General features: G+C 40.1%; 1 protein-coding gene across 1 annotated transcript in view; it reads left to right on the top strand.

Moving 5' to 3' along the window:
- Positions 1-24,364, top strand: part of BCAS1 (brain enriched myelin associated protein 1) — an 86,509-nt gene that overhangs the window by 5,147 nt on the left and 56,998 nt on the right. Inside the window, exon 3 of the mRNA XM_065414883.1 lies at positions 18,022-18,611. Coding sequence (XP_065270955.1) covers positions 18,022-18,611 — 590 coding nt within the window. The remainder of the gene's footprint in view (positions 1-18,021; positions 18,612-24,364) is intronic.

The following is a 24,364-nucleotide window of genomic DNA, read 5'->3' on the forward strand; positions in this document are numbered from 1 at the left end:
AGCAATAAGTTGAGGCAAGATGTTTACAAGTCCTATCACCCTTAACACAGGAGATGTTAGTGGGTAAAAGGCCAGTAAACTAGTAAATTGATTGTTTTTGATGCTATCTACAGTACAGACACAGAATGTGTTGGGGAAAGTAGTAATAACATGACTGTCCCCCAGACCTGATTAAGACATGGATCTATTTTGCCATGTAGAGGTCACCTAACCATGATCCTGAATTGTGCCACTGACTGGCACTTTAACAGTGTTTTTTATTTACAGAGATCACCCATACACTTAGTTATTAAATAAAGTAAATTCTCCAGGAGAACACAGTTTGTGTCTTTCCTATGTAATAGGCTGCTCCTGAACAAAACATAAAATGGCAGCTGCTTTCATTAGACGTCTAGAAATTTAAAGGTACAGTACACAGAAGTGAAATCATAATTTACATAGCTACGTATGTGAGAGACCATGTGGGGGTAATATATTTTGAGTTGGTCCAATAAAAGATATTACCTCACCCACTTTGTTTCTCTAATATCCTGGGACCGACACAGTTACAACAACACAGCATAACTATATCTGTGACAATCAGGACTGTAGCATGGTTTGGAAATATGGTTAACCAAGGATTCAGTCACATCTACACTGCAAGACCAAAGCCTGTTTTCATAGAATCATAGAATATTAGGGTTGGAAGAGACCTCAGGAGGTCATCTAGTCCAATCCCCTGCTCAAAGCAGGACCAACACCAACTAAATCATTTTATCTGTGTCTGGGGACTATCATAATGTAATTCAGCCCCCTGACCTGTTTGACTGTAATAGTCTGCCCTGGATATGAGTTTACTATTTTGTGTATAACTATAGTACATAGGTGGAGCCCTGTCTTTTTGTACATAGAACATATGTCAATATCATGTATAAATTGTGGGTGTTAGCTCAATATTTGAATGATTAACACTATTTGACTTGGTTCAGCTCAGATATAGCTGCCTTTTCCTTCCTGTTTTCCACACTATACTGTCAGAAAAAAGAGAGAGCGAGAGAGAGAGAGATGCACATGTGTGTGTTGGGGGATGGGGAGGGAACCCACTGATCAGTGTGTGCTACCCATATACCTTCATGACCAGTCCACAGAGACTCCTGTCCATAGGGCTCAACAGTAGAGCAAAAGCAAAGAGCCATCTGCCTGTATGACCTTGTCTCCTACATGTTCCCTGAAGCCTTCAGATTAAGTCAGTGGAACTCCTACCTTACTCCACAGAGGTTCAAATCCCCCATGCAAGAATGTCAGAAACTTGACTGGTTTCCTCTCCCTTATGTGAGTTATTGCCAGGAAGGGAAAAATGGAGCTTTGATTAGTTACTGATACATGCATGGACTGTTTTCAAAATTGCATACGTACACCTCTCTTTTGCTAAGAAAGTTAGATCCCGTCTCGACTTTGTTTATGGATCTCTCTCTCTCACATACACACACCTCCCATTGTTACCAACCTGCAGCTTTTCTCCAAATATGTCCATGTGGTGAGCTGGCAGGCAGTTAGTTAAGGTATCAGCCAAAGGCCTGGTGAAATTTATGAAACAGGGAATTGTACTTATAATCAGAGGTTATTTTTCCAGAGCAAGGGAAGAATGCTCCATGATTTTGAATTTCATGATTTCCCATTTTTTTTTCTTTTTGATTCTTGGTGAGTTAATGTATGATGAATGTACATAATATGCCTCCAAACTTTGTGATTTTTTAAAAAATAACCTAATATAAACCTTTTGCTCTGAGCCTTATTGATGTTTTATGTCAGTTTTACATCCCTCCTCTCCCCCCCCCCCCAAATTTCATTAAACTTGCAATTAAACTTTTAGTACCAAAAACATGCTTTTTCTTAGATTTTCAGTTTAGGAATATGGTTACACACATGCTCAATCCCATCTATACTGCAAGATCAAGACTTATTTAACTGAAGACAAACATCATGTAACCCAGCCCCCTGACCTGTCTATATTCTTTAGTTTTAATTTTCAAATTAATCACTCAAAGAAAAGGGCCCATTTTCACTTAGAAACAAGACTGATTTTACTGCCCCATTTTTGCTCCATAGAATCAATTACCAGAGGAAATACGTAACTCTTGATGTGCAAGTAGTTTTGCATTTCATCATGTGTCTCTAATACATCTTTAGTGTATATCTATGAGACACAGAGAAAACAAATGAGAAATGAAATAGTGACCATATACTCCTAATTGTCCCCGAAGGCCCAAATCCTGCAATGAATCTCATCTAGATGGACCCCTGAACTGACATAGAGCCCCACTGATGTCAGGGATCTATCTAGAGACCATTGCAAGGTAGTAGCCTAAATGTCTGATGCGTTAGAAAAAATAGAAGTACGGTGTGGTTTAAGGCAGGGATTTTTCAGAGCTGCCTTGATGATCCAGATATCCAGTTCCCATTAATTCTAATAGGAATTGGACATCCAGAATCCTTAGGCAGCTTTGTGAATATCAGCCTGAAAAGAACCCAGTAATGCGTGGGTGGTGGTAACGTGCATTTTCTCAAAGAAAAGCCATTTAGGGTCAGTTTCACTCAAGGTAATGAGAGCTTTCCATCAATGTCAACAGATGAAGGATCAGACCCTTTGACTCCTAAATAAAGATGAGTAAGGCCACAATTTTCAAGAGTGCTCAGCACCAACAACAGGGGACAGATTTTCAAAAGAGCTCAGCACGGGGGGAGGAAGGGGGTGTGCTGGGTGCTGCACTCTTCTGAAAATCTGTCTGTAAAGATCACAATGGCACCTTATGGGTGCTGAGCACTGTCATAAGCTGGCCCTTATTTAGATGCCTAAATGAGAGCTGATCTTGTTTGAAAGTTTGGCCCCAGTTCTGGGTGCAGAACGTTTGAAAATTTGGCCCTGAGCTGTTTTGAAAATTTGTCCACAAGTGCTCAGGCACAGTTGTTCCATGCTGCCAACCACAGCTTTTAAATGTCTCTTTGCTTTCCTTTTGGAAACTGTTTAATTTCTCTTCCCACCTGTTATTTTTGAAGCCTTGTCAAGCATCCTGCTACGTGCTGAGAAAGCACTGGTTGGTAGCCTTAGTGTTTCAATTCACATCTGATACAGATACAGCAGAGTGAATGTTACTAGTGTTTCTCCTGCCTGGGACATTACACATATCAGCTATTAAATGTTGTTTCCAGTCTTATCTAGAACTGTATTAGTAAGTGAAAACTACCAGTACGTTACAGCCAATAGAAATATCTGGCCTGAACGTTTTTCTGGAACAGTAAGAGAATGTTCAGCTGCATTATGGTGCAGAGCCTCAATTCCATACTGTTTAGCTGTAATAAATCTTAAATAGCCTGTTTACCCCGCTGCATACCACCAGAACTTTTCAGTTGTGCCCCCGCCAACAGTTATGCATCATCTCTACCAGGTCCAAATCTTTATCTTGTTAATTTCTTACTGTGCTTTCCAACACCACCCTTACCATGTGAGAGTTGTTTGTATTTAACAGTATATTTGGTAAATAGGTAGACTTCACACACCCATCTGCTAATATAACAAAAGTAATCCAGATAGTTAAACTACTCCTGTGATACAACCAAAGGGAATAACATTATTTGGAAGGCTCCATTGCCATCTGCTACTCATCAGTGTGGGCGGATCGGTGGCTGCCTCCCTAGGTATACTGCTCCGGTAGCTGGAGGCAGAGGTAAAGTTACAGTACAGTTATATTGGATTGTAAAGCTTTTCTGCATGAACATATTGATCTAGTTTAACAGGGGACTGTTGGAAAAACAAAAGGAAAGTAACACAATGGCGCTCAATAAGCAACCTCCCAACAAACGTTTCAGGGGAAATTGCAGGTCAGTGGCCTAGATCCAGGCTTCAGCCCAAAGTTACACAGCTGTTTTCCAAGTCTAGGAGCCTAGAGAACAAAGAGACACTAAACAATTAAGTGATTTGACTCCTGGGTGGGGTGATCAAAAGACTGAGCAGCTTTAAAGACCTCTCCCTTATGCAGACTGAGGGAACTGGTTAGTGACTTAAAGGAACAGATTATGCAACCCAGATCCAAGCAGTCTCAGGGGCTTGGGGCGGGGGCAGTCTATGGGAAGCTTAGATTTACCAGGAAGATGGTCGGTTCAGTGTTTTAAAATCTCTGAAATGCTTTTGTTCCAAATACTTTGTTTTAAGAAGGCTGCCTTGTGACTGTCCTTGCTACTGGAGAGAACAGAACTGCAGGTACTGAACCTAATTCAGATCTGCTGAGGTAACCACAGTTGATATACAGGCCACTGCCACCCAAGGACTGGTATGAGATTAGGAGAAACATACAATTCTTCCCTCCCTTCCCCCATCCAAGAAGTAACTGCTCAAGGCCCGACACCTGAGGGGGTACATTCAAAGAGACCAGGAGGGGGTCAGAAGTGCAATTAGCTTGGTAACTATAACAAATGGCATTCTTCTCTGCTTGTCCTGTAAAATGCTGCTGCTGAGCGGTCAAATAGTTACAACAATGCAACCCAAAAACGGTTACATATCAAAAGTGCTGGTTGCATATGGTCTGTAAAGAGCACGGTGTTTGGGGTGGGGGAGGATGAAAGCAGCTCATTTGTTAACTTATGAAAACAAGAAAATTAAATAAAACTCTCAGGTGTACATTGTAAAGAAGCAAGTGTTGATTTGGCTAGATAATTCTAAAGTAAGTAACAGTCATGGAGCAAAGTCATCCAGCCACCACCAGTTTGAAACTTTGCCCTATAACATAGATTTCTGAATGGGAATTTCATTCTTTAAAGAAAAAACAAGGAGTCTTGTGGCACCGTAAAGACTAATAAATTTAAGGTGCCACAAGACTTCTCGTTGTTTTTGCTGAAACAGACTAACACGGCTACCCCTCTGAAATTCTTTAAAGAATATTAGTTTAAAAAGGGAGAAAACAAATTTACTGTGCTCATAAGTGAGGCTCTAATGCCTTTGAAAATAGATGATCTTTTAGTCAGATCATAACTTCTCTTTGCAAACCATTGGGTTGTGCCATGTAAATACATACAAAGTGGGTGAGGTAATATCTTTTATTGGACCAATTTCTGTTGGTGAGAGAGACAAGTTTTCAAGCTTACACAGAGCTCTTCTGCGGGTCTATGGAAGCTTGTCTCTCACAACAGAAATTGGTCCAGTAAAAGATATTACTTCACCCACCTTGTCTCTCTAATATCTTGGGACCAACAACTCTGCATATGTAAATACATACAGCAGTGGGGGACCCTTAAATGTATAGCAATTTTAATACAATAACAAGGACATTTTAAATATCTGTGAAAAGAAATTCACACACACCGATTAGATATACTGAAAATTAAATGAAAAGGTGAAAATTTAAAATAGAAAAAAATCCTTCTTGTATGACTACATATTTAGAATCCTTTAAAATGTGTATTATTCACCAGAAACACTGCAGTGACTCATTCAAGGCTATTACAGTCCATCATGCTAGTCAACACTGATGGACTTGTAAAATGTAGAATGTTTTCTGGAGTCAATAATGGCCTCATCACTCTGGCCATTAAACTCTGTTCTCTCTCTGATTTTCAGTGGACTCCTAGGAACAAGATAATGCAACTGCAGTGCTGTAATTACATTTCTAAACAAAATGTCTAAGTTGTTTGTCATGTGCTTGTATCCAGAATAGCCACACACAAAAACTCCAAGACATTTTGAACTAAATACTCAAACCACATTTTAGGCTGACATGCAAAATTTAGTTTAAGAACATAAGGATGTTTTTGAATTGTAGGCAAGTTGCAATATCTGAAACAATGAACTTATTATCCTACCATCACTGGTATGTTTTGCAACCAAGTAAGAGAGACAAGGTGAGTGAGGTAATATCTCTTATTGGACTAACTTCTGTTGGTGAGGAAGATAAGCTTTCGAGCTACCCAGAGCTCTTCTTCAGGCCATGTAGAAAGACGAGGTCTCTGTGCTGAAGAGGTCACCTCTTACGGGTACTAGTGATGCGAGTAGTCATAGTGAAGTCAATAGACAAATTGTGCAAATAGGGATGTCTCACTAGAATAAGTGTTTGCAAGACTGGGTTTTAGACTAGACAGATGCCACAGATAAATGTCAGTCATGAGGGCACATATAGCTCACCAGAGCAGAGATGAGTGATTTAAGGTTAAAAAAAAAAAGTGTGTGTGGAGGGGAGTGTTAAAGAGGGATCTAAAGTCGGTAGCTTGAGAGATGGGAAGTGGGAGAGGCAAGTATGGGAGTGAGAAATAGACAGAGAATGCCTTACACTCCACTAACAAAAAGGGGCCAAATTAAAAGCAGACAGTGGGCCTTAGGTTAAGATTTGACCAAGATTCTGGTCTCAGATACACTGTGTTAATCCAACATGTGTTTCCAGTCAGAGAACTTGTATAACAATTTATTTTTCCAGACGATTACTATTGTTTATGACTGAGTTATAAAACTCACAAAGTGGAGTATGTAAGGGAAACTTTAGTGACTGATTCTTCAATGGAGTACTATGAACAGCTCTTACTTCCACCAGTTGAATCTGAATGAACCTTTCCTGGCAAAGGACATGTAAACATTCAGTTTTGCTTTAAAACACTCCCTACAAAGGATAATTGTCACAGGGTCCACTCAGCACTAGGGTGCCTTTTCCTAGAAGCTGTGGGGGTTAATTCCTTTCAGTTGTTGTGCCCTCCTCTAGCAGGAGCCCCAGAGTTGCAGAGATGGCTGGAGAGACTTCTTCATGACTTGGTCCTCCAGCCAGGTCACCAAGCATGTTTTCCCCTTCCAAGGTATCAACATCTCTCAGGGCAAACTGTCCCAGGCAAGCAGTCCACTCTCCACTGCCTGGTATGTGCCCTTCCCCAGTAGCTAATAGGGGAACCCAGGCCTGCCCTCTATTCCATGTTCTACCTCAGGGCCTTCTGATCCACAGCCAAGCTCTGCCCTATCCTATACCTTGCTACTTTTCCCATGAGACTTTCCAATTCTCCCTCCTCTTGGGGTTTGCTAGTCCAACTCTGTCCTCCTAGGAAGAGACTGTAGGCTACTTGCCTCTATAGCCCCAGACACACCTGCTTTCTCCCAGGGAGTGGAATGGAGTCAAGTCAGCCTAGCCTCACACCCAGCTGCTGCTTTCAGCTATTGGGCTTTATACAGGCCCCTCCTACTCCCATCCATCTGAACATCCATCTCATGTCATTAATCCCTGCTCCTCCTCCAGGTGCAGCCTGGGCAGTTAACTAGCCAAGTTAGCCAGCTTAACCCCTCCAGGGCTTGTGCGTAGACACTCCATCAGATACACCATTAAAAAAAACCCTCTAAAAAGTTACTTCATATGGAGTTCTCTGGCCTTAACTTATCGTGCAGTGGCTTGCTCAACAGCCAGCCTTATCTTTTGCCTGTTCAAGAGACACCTTCAGCATTGCTGCTGAAAATAGAGATTTGTCAAAAATCCCATATGTTGTCTTCAGTTTTTGTCTGCTTATGATGGGGTCTACTTACATTATTTTAGGGCCAGATTCAGTAACTCTTACTCATGTTGCCAAATAAGGGCTTGGCTACACTTGCGAGTTACAGCGCAATAAAGGAGTCCTGGGCACACTAGCTCACTACCCGTCCACACTGGCAAGGCACATAGAATGCTCTGACTCCACGGCTACAGCGCTGCTGGTACTCCACCTCGGCGAGTGGAATAACGTTTGCTGTGCCCCTGCTGGAGCACCGCGGTGCCAGTGTGAACGGGGTGTTGCATTACTGAGCTCTGATTGACCTCCAGAAACGACCCATAATCCCCTTAAGTCAACTGGCCACTCTTGTCATTGTTTTGAACTCGCTGTAGGAATGCTGTAGGAATGCGGATATGCCCTTTCAAAGTTTCATTTCTGACAGCTAGCTGCTTATCTGCTCCGGGACAAAGGAATGCTGCTTGCTTTGAGTGAGTGAGAGAGAGGCGGGGAGAAGAGGGGGAGGTCTGCTGCTGTCTGAACTTACAAGTCAGCATGCTGACACACTCTCAGCCCCCCCCAAAACCCACTCTCTCTCCCTCCACATACACTCAACATACTCCCTGTCACACTCCACCCCACCCCCCGCATTTGAAAAGCACGTTGCAGCCACTTGCATGCTGGGATAGCTACCACAATGCACTGCTCTTTGTGGCGTTGCAAGAGCTGCTAATGTGGCCACACCAGTGCGCTTCCAGCTGAGAGTGTAAACACTCGGCAGCGTTTTCCCTGCTGCGGTCTCTGAAGGCTGGTTTAACTCCCAGCGCTCTACATCTGCAAGTGTAGCCATGCCCTAAGTATTCATATGAATGTGTATATGCTACACTGAGGGCTTGTCTACACTGGCAATTTACAGCACTACAACTTTCTCGCTCAGGGGTGTGAAAAAACACCCCCCTGAGCGCAGCAAGTTGCAGCGCTGTAAAGCACCAGTGTAAACAGTGCACCGACGCTGGGAGCCGTGCTCCCAGTGCTGGTAGCTATGCCTCTCATGGAGGTGTTTTTTTTAGAGCACTGGGAAAGCTCTCTCCCAGCGCTCTGCTGTGACTACACAAGCCACGTTAAAGCGCTGCCAGTGTAGACAAGCCCTTAGTGCTACTCAATGTGAAGACTGCGGAGCCTGTCCCTTAACATTTCTTCCTTCCCTGGGTTCTGCAGCCACATTACTTCATGGGACTGTGCAAGAACTGTGATGGGGGAAAAGCCGACTGCTGCAGAGGAGCATGTGAATCGGACAGAGACTTCTCTTAGGGGAGAGTAGTGCTTGTACACAAATGCTAGAAGTCTAAATAATAAGATGGGTGAACTAGAGTGCCTCATGATACAGGAGGATATTGATATAATAGGCATCACAGAAACCTGGTGGACTGAGAGCAATCAATGGGACACAATCATTCCAGGGTACAAAATATATCGGAAGGACAGAACAGTTCATGCGGGGGGGGGAGTGGCACTATATGTGAAAGAAAATGTAGAATCAAATGAAGTAAAAATCTTAAGTGATTCCACATGTTCCGTAGAATCTCTATGGATAGAAATTTCATGCTCTAATAAGAATATAACATTAGGGATCTATGATAGACCACCTGACCAGGACAGTGATAGTGATGATGAAATGCTAAGGGAAATTAGAGAGGCTATCAAAATTAAGAACCCAATAATAGTGGGGGATTTCAATTATCCCCATATTGACTGGGAACATTTCACTTCAGGACGAAATGCAGAGATAAAATTTCTCGATACTTTAAATGACTGCTTCATGGAGCAGCTGGTACGGGAACCCACAAGGGGAGAGGCAACTCTAGATTTAGTCCTGAGTGGAGCGCAGGAGCTGGTCCAAGAGGTAACTATAACAGGACCGCTTGGAAATAGTGACCATAATACAATAGCATTCAACATCCCTGTGGTGGGAAGAACATCTCAACAGCCCAACACTGTGGCATTTAATTTCAAAAGGGGGAGCTATGCAAAAATGAGGGGGTTAGTTAAACAAAAGTTAAAAAGTACAGTGACTAAAGTGAAATCCCTGCAAGCTGCATGGGCGCTTTTTAAAGACACCATAATAGAGGCCCAACTTCAATGTATACCCCAAATTAAGAAACACAGTAAAAGAACTAAAAAAGAGCCACCGTGGCTTAACAACCATGTAAAAGAAGCAGTGAGAGATAAAAAGACTTCCTTTAAAAAGTGGAAGTCAAATCCTAGTGAGGCAAACAGAAAGGAGCATAAACGCTGCCAAATTAAGTGCAAGAATGTAATAAGAAAAGCCAAAGAGGAGTTTGAAGAACGGCTAGCCAAAAACTCCAAAGGTAATAACAAAATGTTTTTTAAGTATATCAGAAGCAGGAAGCCTGCTAAACAACCAGTGGGGCCCCTTGATGATCGAGATACAAAAGGAGTGCTTAAAGACGATAAAGTCATTGCGGAGAAACTAAATGGATTCTTTGCTTCAGTCTTCACGGCTGAGGATGTTAGGGAGATTCCCAAACCTGAGCCGGCTTTTGTAGGTGACAAATCTGAGGAACTGTCACAGATTGAAGTGTCACTAGAGGAGGTTTTGGAATTAATTGATAAACTTAACATTAACAAGTCACCGGGACCAGATGGCATTCATCCAAGAGTTCTGAAAGAACTCAAATGTGAAGTTGCGGAACTATTAACTAAGGTTTGTAACCTGTCCTTTAAATCGGCTTCTGTACCCAATGACTGGAAGTTAGCTAATGTAACGCCAATATTTAAAAAGGGCTCTAGAGGTGATCCTGGCAATTAAAGACCGGTAAGTCTAACGTCGGTACCGGGCAAATTAGTCGAAACAATAGTTAAGAATAAAATTGTAAGACACATAGAAAAACATAAACTGTTGAGTGATAGTCAACATGGTTTCTGTAAAGGGAAATCGTGTCTTACTAATCTATTAGAGTTCTTTGAAGGGGTCAACAAACACGTGGACAAGGGGGATCCAGTGGACATAGTGTACTTAGATTTCCAGAAACCCTTTGAGAAGGTCCCTCACCAAAGGCTCTTACGTAAATTAAGTTGTCATGGGATAAAAGGGAAGGTCCTTTCATGGATTGAGAACTGGTTAAAAGACCGGGAACAAAGGGTAGGAATTAATGGTAAATTCTCAGAATGGAGAGGGGTAACTAGTGGTGTTCCCCAAGGGTCAGTCCTGGGACCAATCCTATTCAACTTATTTATAAATGATCTGGAGAAAGGGGTAAACAGTGAGGTGGCAAAGTTTGCAGATGATACTAAACTGCTCATGCTAGTTAAGACCAAAGCAGACTGTGATGAACTTCAAAAAGATCTCACAAAACTAAGTGATTGGGCAACAAAATGGCAAATGAAATTTAATGTGGATAAATGTAAAGTAATGCACATTTGAAAAAATAACCCCAACTATACATACAATATGATGGGGGCTAATTTAGCTACAACAAGTCAGGAAAGAGATCTTGGAGTCATCGTGGATAGTTCTCTGAAGATGTCCGCGCAGTGTGCAGAGGCGGTCAAAAAAGCAAACATTATGTTAGGGATCATTAAAATGGGGATAGAGAATAAGACTGAGAATATATTATTGCCCTTATATAAATCGATGGCACCCCCACATCTCGAATACTGTGTACAGATGTGGTCTCCTCATCTAAAAAAAGTTATACTGGCACTAGAAAAGGTTCAGAAAAGGGCAACTAAAATGATTAGGGGTTTGGAACGGGTCCCATATGAGGAGAGATTAAAGAGGCTAGGACCCTTCAGCTTGGAAAAGAGGAGACTAAGGGGGGATATGATAGAGGTATATAAAATCATGAGTGATGTGGAGAAAGTGGATAAGGAAAAGTTATTTACTTATTCCCATAATACAAGAACTAGGGGTCACCAAATGAAATTAATAGGCAGCAGGTTTAAAACAAATACAAGGAAGTTGTTCTTCACGCAGCGCACAGTCAACTTGTGGAACTCCTTATCTGAGGAGGTTGTGAAGGCTAGGACTATAACAGCGTTTAAAAGAGAACTGGATAAATTCATGGTGGTTAAGTCCATTAATGGCTATTAGCCAGGATGGGTAAGGAATGGTGTCCCTAGCCTCTGTTTGTGAGAGGATGGAGATGGATGGCAGGAGAGAGATCACTTGATCATTGCCTGTTGGTCCACTCCCTCTGGGGCACCTGGCATTGGCCACTGTCGGTAGACAGGATACTGGGCTAGATGGACCTTTGGTCTGACCCGGTACGGCCGTTCTTATGTTCTTATGTGATTCGTTACAGGAGTTGCAAAAATATAGTCCAAGCCCAGATTTAATGTCCATGTAGAGCAGAAAACGTGCCTAAATCCTATTTTCAAACGTGACAAGCACTTAGGCGCCTAATTTTCATGAAAGTCAATGAGAGTTAGGTTCCTAACTCATGTAGGTGCTTCTGAAAATATTGCTTAAGATCTAACAGTTGTATCTGAACGCTCTCTGCACAGAAAATGTAGTTCATCTGCTGCTCGAGGATATGAAGCACTGAACTGTCCCCCTCCTGTGGTCATAGGTTGTCTCAAGTGTTTCAGACCAGGCCACTAAATTATGCTGTATCACATTTTATTTAGTCTTGTGTAATGTAGACTTTTTTAGTGACCACTCCTGTGATTTCCTGTCACGTATTTTCCATTCATCTCAAAAAATAAAAACAACCCGAAGCTATTTTCTTCTGTACTTCTCCCCCCTCCTCTTCTCCCTCCCCTGCCTTCAATAGGAGATAATTCATTTTCCTGTAATTCCATCTGCAGCAGACAGAAAAACACTGGGGCCAGGATTCTATTCTACCAAGTCCCTAATGGAGCCCCTTCCTGAAAGGGAGCAGTTCTGATCACACTGCTATTTTTTAAGCTTTTATCTGGCAGGTGTGATCTGAGTCATACCTGGCTTGGTCGATCACAGAAATGATACATCAGAACTTAAAAAGTGTGTGTGTTCTAAAAAAAAAAAAAATAGATGAAATAAAATCAGAAGAGAACGACTGGTTTTTATTTCTTTTTTTTTTTTTTTTTAAACTCCAGTCTGGGTGGGCAGTGTTGCTAAGAACTGAGATCACGGACCAGATCCTCAACTGGTTTAAAAAGGTAGCCCCTTAAGTCAATAGAGCTATGCCAATATACACCAGGTGAGAATCTGGCCCTATCTTTATAATACACTATAACATGCATGTGCTTAAAGAACACAACACTATGATCAGAGACCTTGAGTCTGTTCCTGGCTTTCCCACTGATGCACTATGTGACTTTGTTGTTGTTGTTGTTGTTTTCTTAATGTTCTTTGGTTTCTTATTCTGTAAAATGGAAATAATACTGGCCCACTATTGCAAAATGTGGAGTGATTTTTGGATGAAAAGGGTTATGGAAATACAAAATAGTATTATTACTCTTTTTGTTCCTTATTTTTATTGTGTATTATGTATTTATTAGTTAAGCCATTGTTAAAGTGCTTTGAAGACTAACACCAGCATAGAAGTGCTAGCTTCTCTTTCAGTGTTCTCAATAACAAGGTTAGACTTTAGTCACTCTGAGTTGTTCAGGACCTAGGGTAAAAGTTTGAAAATTACCTAAGTCCCGTTGACCTTGATTTAAATGGAACTACTTGTATGCTTAAAGTTAGGTGTGTGCTTCAAGTTCGGCACATGCTTAAATGCCTTGCTGAACTGGGGTTTTTTAAGAGTAACAAAAAAAACCTGCAAATCTCTTATGGCATTAGGTTCTTTTGTTAAGTACTTGCAAATAGTACAAGATATGTTGTAGGGTGAAATGCAATAAACATGTGTCACTATGTCCAGTGCTGTAGATCATTTTATACTGATTCAGCCACTCAGTGATAAGGAATGTCTTTACTCAGAGGGAGTGTCCTGAAGAGAATAAGTGTACTTGGAGCACTGGACTGGGGTTGGGGAGACCGGGTTCTATTTCCAGCTCTTCTACTGGCCTACTGAGTGACCTTAGGGAAGTCACTTCCCCTCTCTGTGTCTGTTTTCTCATCTGTGAAATAGGGATAATGATACTGACCTCCTTTGTAAAGCACTTTGAGAACTACTGATAAAAAGTGTTATATAAGAGCTAGGTATTATCATTGTCCTGGGACCATAGATGCTAGAGAAATAGGATGCTAGCAAATGCACCTTGAGAGACCAAGAATGGAGGGCTTGAATGCGAATGGCATTTGAGAGAGAAGAGAACTGCTGGGAGATGCTGAAAGGGAACTATTGTGCTACTTGGTATCCAATTCAATTCCCTTTGAATTTACTGGGAAATGGATCAGCCTTAGTTAGCTAAGACAGTCACAAAGAGGATTCAGTGAAAATGGAAACTTCAGGCTACATTTGTGAAGATGCTCTCTAATTTTGTGACCATATTTTTGCATCTGCAAAATGCAAATGTGCATTGAAATGTGAGGGTAAATGTTAGTATTTATACATTCCGCTACCTGATTACACTCAGAAATGAGGTAATTAATTGGATTTGTTCCCACAGTCAATTTTGCATCCTAACTTCACACTTAATTGCAAAGTAAAGTGCTAGGTTAAGGACCCTTTAAAAAAACAAAACAAAAGCAAACAAAAAAACCCTTAGTCTGTATGTGGACATAGTAAGAAAGCAGGTCTTCTGTGAGTCATGCTGGGCGTGGATGGTAATGCTGCTTTCCTGTTCATCTATTCCTATGTGTAAATACAGTTTATTTGACAGTTGCTTCTTGGAAACAATGATTATTCCATTGATGTTAGTAACCAGCATAATATAGCTTTACTGCACTCATTGTAATACAGCACCTGAAAGTGTTTTGATGATAAGACAAACTCCCTCTTCTGAGGAGTTTACATGTCCTGATTAGCATGCATTGCTGATCATTGACTATGAAACCTTTCATGGGTTCTCAGATCATTTTTATGGCTATCATGTCCTGTAGAGCTAGTTGGAAACCAAAATTTCCATTCTTTGGAAAATTAAGACATTTATAAAACATTCATTCAGAATCAGAACAAAAAGCCAAATTCTGGAAATTTCCAATAGAAAAAAATTCTTTTTTTTTATTTGAAACCATTGCAGTGTTTCATTTTGATAACATTTAGTCATCTTATTTAGACTTTGATATTAAAACATTATTTTTAAAATATGATGTTATATTTAATATTTTAATATAATATACAAGTTGAAACAAAAATAATCAAAATGATAAAGTAAAAATGAAACATTTTGACATTATTGAAACTAAACAAGAAAGTTGAAATTCAACTGTTAGACTTTTCATTGTGAATATTTTGTTGAAATCAACAGATTCCCCCAAACCATCTTGATTTCAACAAAACTGCAATTTGTGATGGAAACTATTCCATCAAAAATTCAACCAGCACTAGTCATGTACTTGCTTTAGTTGGCAATTCATCTAGTCTGTTTACCAAAATTAACTACTATAAATTCATAGTCACTTGTCAAATAAAACTCATTTGTGATCATTTGCTAGTCTGGTCCCAGATGACCCAAATGACCGGGGGCTATTAAAGAGTAGAAGATTCAGTTCGGAATGTCTTTGTATTTATGGATTTAAACTAGATTTTTAATGTTGATTGGATGGCTGTAGGAGTGGTATATGTGGCTATTCTCAACCTTCCCTTCAAGACATGAAAAACTCCAAGCTCACCCAGTGCAACTGGTGAATGAGCAGAATTTAATACAAATTTAATACAAAGTGCATGATACTTTCCAGGCCTTTCATTCCTTCCATGGTAATTAGAGACATAAGTACTTTCTTTGCTTCACAAGCTGTGTTTTAAAAAATGAGCATTTAACAAGACTGTCTTCCTATTTTGTGTACTAAAATATTTCCCCCCCTAAAAAGTGCTTGTCTATGACACATAACAGAAACACAGCATCTTTTATGATATAAGCTTCTTTTCCTGTCCTTGTTATTAACTTAAAGAAAGATAATGTCCATTTACCTTTTTGTTCTTTTTTTCTGGGTTGTCTTCCACATCCCTATCTGAGTTCCTGAAATTCCTTCTCAAGTTTTCTTTCTCTAAATTACTAAGTGAAAGCCAGATACTGCAGTCCCTTCTCAGGCAAAACTCCTGAGGAAGTTCAGGAACTACACCAGGCACCTTTAAAAATCTCAGTAGGTGCCTAGCTGCATCTTTAGGCACCTAAATACCTTTAACAATCTGGCCCGGTATGCTTAGAGAGAGATATCAATAGTTAGTAGACCTTAATTGATCAGGGGAGTAGCTATTGAATAATTGTATGCAAACTTCTCTTTGCATGCACCAGTGCTCAAACAGATGCACACTCAATATTGCAGAAGCAATTAGATAATATTGTTTTATTAAAGGCTAACAAAATTGTTGCCAGAATAAGTTATTTTCTTACATAAGCAGTAATAGGGAGTGCCTAAAATGTGAGACAATTTACCCTTTAAAGTACAGAGCTGGAAAAGGAAAAAATCTGTTTATTGACAAACTATAAAACACAAGATATTGAAACACACCCACCCACACTCACACCCACACGAGGAAGGAAGAAGAAAATACCAGAATGAAAGTGGTAAAAGTAGAGAAACTAAATGAACCGGCCCTTCTGGCATATGGTAAGAACCTCACCTTGGTGATGAATCTCATTGTCACAGCCCTCCGTTTTCATCGGCTGTTTCCTTCCCTGCTGGCAAGCCTTTCAGCAAATTCAATTTACATTCACCCTGGCATATCAGCTGACTCCTAAAGCTCTGTGTTTTTCTTGTCACTCCAGTTTATAGAAGGTTCCCACCTGCTGCTAGTTGGTAGGCAGTAGTGGAATGGAGACAGCAGTGTCTCGAGTCTAAAGTAATTACCCAAAGAGTTAACTTTATGACCAGAGTGTAAATTTGATTTATTTGTTGTGTATGGACCTAGGAACCCTCTCTTCTTGTCAACTGTTTGAAATGGGCCAGCCTCATTATCACTACAAAAGTGATTTTTCCTCCCTTGGAATTCTACTGATAATTAAATTGTCTCATTAGACTGACCCCCCACCTAGTAAGGCAACTCCCATCTTTTCATATACTATGTATAAATATACCTACTACTGTATTTTCCACTCCATGCATCTGATGAAGTAGGTTTTAGCCACGAAAGCTTATGCCCGAATACATTTGTTAGTCTCTAAGGTACCACAAGGACTCCTCGTTGTTCTCTCTTTATTCTGTATCTGTACATCACCTAGCACAATGGGGTATCAATCCATGACTGAGCTCCTAAGCACTACCACAATATAAATAATAATATATTCATCTTAGCTACACTGTGCATGCTGCTGTAGATAGGATTTCTCTTGTGCACTATCAAGAAAAATCTCAGCAGAGCCATCCTGTTGATCTTCAAGGACTATGATGTCCTTACTGCGCAACGGAAAAGGATCAACATGAAATATTCTAGGCAGCATCGCTGTGATGTTCAAATTGACATTCGCTGAACTAAGCCATCATCTCAGCCATGTCACTGAATGTGAACTGCTTCTTTATGCCGCTGCTTCTTAGGTGATACCCGCTAGTACTGTTGCCTTTCAAGCATTTCATTTGAAGTGTACAAAAACTTAAAGGCAAAATGCTAAACAAGGTGAAATTTGAGGATTTTTTTTCACAGTTCATTGCCAAGTAGACAACAGTCCGTTTTACTGAAAAACTGGTCATTTTGCATGGGGTTTTGGCTAAAAAAAATGGGTGCTTTCCCCAAGAATGAGCCCATTTCAAAGCAAAAATGGGCCCATTTTAAGTGAAATTTTTAAAATTTGACATTTGAAATTGGACTTTCAACATTTGAAATTTTTTTAATGTTTCTCTGTTAAAATGGGCATTTTAGCAAATTTTACAGCAATGCATGTTTGCATAGCGCCTAACACAACGGGATCCTGTTCTGAGTGGGATCTTTGGGCGCAGCCACGATATAAATATTAGATGACAAAATAAAGCAAAATGTAGAGGGTGCCCAACTGGCAGAGAGGCTAAGTGACTTGCCCAAGGGATTACATGGGAAGTCGGTGGCAGAATAAGGCACTGAAGTTGGGTCTTCCATGTTCTAGGCTAGTGCCCTAATCACTGGGCCATCCTTCCTCTCCCATCTCACTGTACCTCAGTTTCCCATCTGTAAAATGAAGATAGAAATACTTTCTACTTCCTCCCCTTGTTAGTATTTTTCTAGTTAGGGTATTAGTCTGAGAAAAGATATAATGGGCTTGATCCTGGGCTGGTGCTGAGCACCACAACTCCCACTGACTTCAGTGAGAACAGAGAACATCAAAGACTCAGAGATTCAGGCCTCAAAGCTAAGCAGAAGCTCACATTTTGTACCAGAGAACACCACATTTACTTAACACATTGCAGTATATATTGTCTTCACGCAGGCATTGCATTTTAGAATGAGTTTATTAAAGCTCTAGACCACCACGATTAGTAGGATAACGTCCCTGCTTTGTTGGATAATTGCTGTTTTATGTTTCTATTTGCAGTGGATGCAAGGACAAGTGTTGAACAGAATAATGTGGCCGTTTCTTCCCAGAAGACAACAGAGATAAGCTCCACTTCTGATGCAAATGGAAAAAATCTTGGGACTGAGGCCAAGAAACCGATGCCAGCTGCAAAATCTCGTTTTGTCTTTTCTTTTTCACGGCCTGTACCAGGACGTACTGAAGAGCAAGCTACAGACTCATCAGTTGGATCAGCTAAGCTTGATGTCAGTTCAGAGATGCCTGAAGTGAACAAAGCATCAAGTGAGAAAGTAGATAGTCCTGCAACAGCTGTGCTGGAGGAAGGGTCCGATAAAAACCTAAGCCAGGCCCCTTCTGCAGCAGAACTTAGTGACACTGAACTAATAGCATTAGCATCACCTGAGACAGAGGACGCAGCCTCATCAAAGACAAAACAAGTAACTTTCTTTGACAGACTCTTCAAACTGGAAAAGGGGAAGGAGAAAGAAAAGAGTAAGACACAAGTTGAAACCCAAGAGGAAAGCCAGATTGCGGACATTCCTGACGCAGGCATCACAGCAGAAGAGGCTGCTGGATTACAGAGCACACCAAACAATGTCCCACAGGGGAAGGCAAGTGTTTGAATGCGAATATCAATTTCTTCCTTAATGAAATCTCTTAGGATTATTAATGGTGCAGGACAGCATCATGTTCTGATGGTTGTGTGAATCAGGCAGCAAATATTCTTGCTTTGTAGTGTGACTCCCCCACTTATCAGAGAAATCTAACAATCTCTGGAAGACTAATACAAGCTGTGGCATCTGTTTCATGACAAAATTGGTGATGTTTGATCTACAGTTTAAGTTCATTTGTATTTTTACCAAAGACTTGGGCAAGATAGCTATATTCATGCTTCATTAGTCTAGATGATGAACACCAGCTGGCTGCAAGTGTAAAAAATGTACTTGGAGCACAAGTGACTTTCATGCTTTAGGAGCTCAGTGTGTGATATTGAATGGTTTTAGGAAATTCTTTAGGCATATTTCACATGAAGCTTATAAAATACTAACTCACTCATTTTATGCACTAACTACTTATTGCATATCATACATACTAGGTCACAACCTTTAGTGAAGACTAGAATACCGTAGTAACTCTTTGCATTTTGTATATATAGTGCTCTTCATCCAAAGAATGATAATTCTTTAGAATGGATAGGAATGAATTTTAGAGACAGGGAAAATGAAGCATTAAGAAGTTAAGCGACTTGCCCAAGGTCATATGCTAGACAGTAGCAGAGCTGGAAATAGACTTTGACTCTCTTGTGTGCGCTTTATAGATAAGATCTCAGCATTTGAGATAAGCAATTGTTTTGTATCTATAGCAATTGTTCTGACGCTACTGTTGAGTTGCTTTATACTTTGTCTCAAATGTGATGGCTTTTTTTACTCTTCCTGTAGAATAGCGGGTAGTAGCAAGGAGAACGTGCAGTGGTTTATTATTAATTTTATTGTATTTTTTATTTATGAAGGGCTGTCAGCACTCTGAAGTAGAATTAGTGGAATGTAGGAGGAAATGTAATCAGAGTTCTTTCTGGTTTTAAATGATTATTAATAGGTTCTTAAACTTAATGGGGCAAATCAACATAGCTTCATTGACTTCAACACAGTAATGCTACTTTACAACAGCTGAGCATCCAGCCCAAACTTTTTCTAAGGGATGAGTTCAGGCTTCATCTGTAAATTTTTACACCATCAAAATTACTAGAGGTTGATTTTGCATATCATGGCACTTCAAGCATGGCTATGTTGCTCAAAGGGCCAGCCCCTCAACAGGTGTGAAGTGGTGTAACTCCACTGTTAGCTTCAATGTGCTAATTTGCATCAGCTGAGAATCTAGCTCAAATATTTTTATGACCTCTGGGGAAAAAAGACATTATAAAAACTGGACAGCTGTTTATCAGAATCTATGGAGGAAAAGGCAATTTTAAGAGCAATTATTATTTTGATGGCTCTAGCATAAGTCTTCTAATTACACTAATGGTGGAACATCACTAACTGCTGCCTTGAGCAGCACTGACCATATCTCTGAATGAGATCTGTTTGCCTTCTGAATATATTATTGCAGTATTGTTTCTAAAATAAGTCTTTCTTTTTCTACTCTGAAATTCATTCCCCCCCATCTCTCTTCCCCCCCCCCCCCCCCCAAGGGTTGCGATCTCCGTTCTGGAGGATCTCAGCCCTAGAATAAATCTATTTATCTTTTTTTTTTTTTTTAAGGTTTGCCAGTTTGTTTTAAGATAAGAGTTTGAAAGAATAGAAGCTTATTGATAACAAATGTGTTTTTGTGCCTGTCCTTCAAAAATGGTGCACATCACTGGGTATCTCAGACAGCTAATGTATAACATATGGGATATAGTGCCTATGCACACTTGTGTATTTGTGTTCTGACTTGGACTCATGGAATCTAAAATCACTCACTGTTTAAAGCAGAGCTGAATGAATAATCCACAATGAATAATGTGTTCAGTACATATTGCCTTTTCTTTCAGTTTGCAAATTATCCAGGGAAAGACTCTGCCAGTATTCAAAAATATTTACAAATTTCTTCAAGATTAAGTCTTGGCCTATAGCTGATTAGAATTGTTACCTTTACAGTTTAGTATAAAATTCACAATTCTTGCTTTGTTTGTGACTTTCTTTAGACCAGGCCTATGTCATTTCACTTTACTAGGAATGGTTTGCTCATAGGCAAAACCCCTGAGAGAAGACACAACTTATACCAGAAATAAAGAATGTTTTTAGAGCTATAGCTTATGCCTGTTCCCCAAACAAAATAAGCTATATCAGCAAAACAACATTGCTGGTATAACTGCATCTACAGTAGGGCTTTTTGCTGGTATAAAAATGTTGTAGGGAATCACACCCGTCTCTGACTGGCAGACACTTATAGTTGGCCTATGATTCTCTTTTTTTATGTTAAGACTTAAGCAACCACAAAGCACACATTTCAAATTGCATATTTGATTATAAAATGTGCAGTGTACAGTTCATGCTGTGTTGGTTGGTGCAAGCAGTGAAACGTGAAGCATACATTGTACACTGCAATACATAAACAAAAGTAGCTTTTCACTAGGAATTTGAGTTAAACATTTGCTTCTTGTGAACAAATTCTCACATGTGTAAACCTCAAGCATGCGAGCGTTTGTTAAAAGCAAACATCAATGTATCACAAACACGATCAAATCAAAGTAAATTTTTCCAACTCAAACAATTACACGTTAGAAATGTTTCTTCTATTCCACAGCTCTAGCTTGGATACTTGGACATCTGCTACCCTTACTCATGTTGAATACTACCTTCGACCCCAATCCTGTAAAGACCAATGCAAGTGAAATGAATGGGACTAGTTGGAGTAGTAAAGTTAAGCACATGCATAAGTATTTGCAGGATTCGGGCCTTAGTTTGCATATAATGCCTTTGGAATTCAGTGAAACTGCTTGTGGACTAACTCCCTGAGTCTGCAAATACTCTTAACTTTAAGCATGTGAATGGTCCCAGTGAAGTCACAAATGTGTATAGGTGCTTGTAGGGTAAGGGCCTCAATTGGTACTCAATGTGATAGTGAAACTTCAGCCTTAGCCTTGAATTTCCTGGCATTTCTTTGTATATTTGAGGGACAGAACACAAAAAGGCAGGAGGTGGGGGAGCCTGAGACCTTTTATGATGAGCCAGGAATGAACATTTTATAGCCAGATGAAAAGAGGTGATAAAAATGCTGTCAAATTTATAATTATTCTTGAGTTGCTGAGCTTTGCTTTAATTCCACCTGATTAAACTAAGACCTGGCCTCTGTCTTCAAATACATACATACTATGTTTCCTGTAAAACTGGTTACTTTGCATGTATGATGGCAGAAGGATTAAGATTTATAATTACACCAAAAATCTCCCAAACAGCTGTTAATTTAACTTGATTGTGTCTGCACAATGTTACACCATTAAAAAGAAACTCAAGTTATTGCTGTTGGCCATTATCGTTTTTGGTGGATTGTGATTTGTAGCCTCTATAAGAGCCTGTTCAAGTCAAAGCATCACTGAGGTTAAGCACCAACAAATAACCAATAACATTGCTGGTAAGCAAAGGATAGACTCCACAGTTTTAGTTTAGGAGTTGCACAAGCATTCAGTGTTTGACAAACCAGTCTTTATTTTCGTGGTCTACAAAACTACATTCACATCACAGCATAATTAAAACAAGGACAGGATTCATGAATTGATGAAGAATTTACTATTTAAGCCAAAGAAAAGATAAATTATTTGCTTGAAATGTTTCACTGAGCCAGGATTCATACAACAAAAGTGTTGGCAGGAATACATTCTTTTGATATGTTTTCCTAATGACTGAACTAAGATTATAGTATAAGCCCTTAATTACTCAAAAGCTTGGCTCCTTACAGAAATGCATTTACCCAGGAACATTTAGCTCCTAATGCTGACTTTCCTCCTATGTTATTTCCAGAGGTTTTTTTCATTAGCATTTGTCTTTGCTGAGCACATTATGGAATGCGCTGATGCAGAAGTTTTTGTGGGTATTTAAATATGGCTGTAGAATGTGAGGTTCTATATTTATTATCGCCTCCTGTAAAGGCCTGATGCTGCATTCCTTACTCCAGCAAAATTCCTGTTGAAGGTAGTGCTGGGCCACAATTAAAGCCCCATATCAAGACCCAGGTTTGGGTCTGAGTTTGCAGCTTGAATGCTGATGGAGGCTAATAGTTTAGGGGAGCTCTTCGTACAAAAAGGGTGATTATAGTGCAAAAAAGGTAACTGTATGTGAAACTGCCCACTGTCCAGAGAAAAAGGTGTATCTTGTGAGTGCAATTTGATTGTTTGCTCCTATGTGCACCTATTTTGCTGATGCAATTTGGTTGCCGCATATGAAAATATGAGCTTAATTATGCAACATGTGTGTGTCTATTGGGGGGAAGAAAGGGTGATAGCGGATTTAGTTGTGCTTTGTGGCATGTTGGGTTTTGAGGTGGCTCTGGGTAGCATGATGCCTCAGGCTCTTTACGTCCTCCACCTCTCTCTACACTGTGTAGTCTGGCTCTCGTAGGAGAGTGTTTCAGGTCAGCAATGAGATGCGTTGGGACGGCTGTAGGAACGTAGAACACCTACTCCTAGTTGACCAATGATGGTCGCTAGACAGTCCTGTGTTTGGTTTTGTGTGTGTTTGTGTTTGTGTGTGTCTCTCTCTTTCATTTCTATTTGAGTGTGTGTGAGAGAGACAGAGAGAGAGAAACTCAGGTTAAAGTCACTAAACAATTCTCACTGAAGTTCTTTTGCTGATGTCACCAGTTTCAAGCACTCTGCTGAGGCTAGTTTTGCTTAGTAATGTATATTCTGCATCCTGTTTTTTTGGTCTGGTGCCTCACACTTTACTGTCCCTTTCACATCTGAAGTAGAGCTAGCTTTTATCACGTGTCCAGTACCACTATACATGGCATCCTTGGAAGAATGGCCACTGAAACTGGCACAGACTGCATGCGTTTTGCAGGGAACATACTGTTCTTGGAAAGGCTTTGGTCTGTAATTGGCAGCTGTACAAACTATTGTGTCAGGTCCTTGCAAGAAACTTCTAAATAGCCTGTTAAAACGTTCTGAGCCATTGTGATGAATATCTTTCTGTGGTAGATTTGCAAAATGGTGGCTGGAGATTTAAGCAGGTAAAATGCTGTTATTGCTAATGAAACCTGTGTACTTAACTCCTTGCATACAGGTCTAAGAATGTACCCCACTCTGTGCACACTTCACAGTGCCAAAGAAGCCCTCTAGTAAAGTTTTTTAATTGCGTTCATGATTTCACATGCTCAGAATTCCTAAACCCTCCTCCCCCAGCCCACCACTTGCCCATACAAATATATGTTCCTTTGTAAATCATATATAAATAGTTCTTTTAAAATTCTATGATACAGAGGAAGAAAATCTCAGAAACATGACCCAAAGGAATATTTCTTTGAAAAAGTGGAGACTGATAAAAAAGCCTAATGGCAGGTTGATAGAAACCTCCTGTGTGCCATTATAACTCCAGCTAGTCCTTTCTCTCAAGGTATTTCAGAGATACCAACTATTAAAGATACATTGGCAACTTTTTTTTTTTTCAATTTTGTGCCTCAAAGAAAGTGGGAACATCATCTCCTAATGGCTATTACTACTTCTTGTGTCACTGTTTTCTCTGCCTCTGGTAAATCCATACTGCAGTTTCAAGAAAATATACTGTATTATTATAAGTTGTTATTTGTATTGAAATAACACAGAGGCCACTACCAAGATCAGGGTCCCCTTGTGCTGGGCACTGTAACTATTGAGAGCGAGAGAGAGAGA

This window comes from Emys orbicularis, chromosome 12 (assembly GCF_028017835.1).
Source record: "Emys orbicularis isolate rEmyOrb1 chromosome 12, rEmyOrb1.hap1, whole genome shotgun sequence".
NCBI classification, from domain to species: domain Eukaryota; kingdom Metazoa; phylum Chordata; order Testudines; family Emydidae; genus Emys; species Emys orbicularis.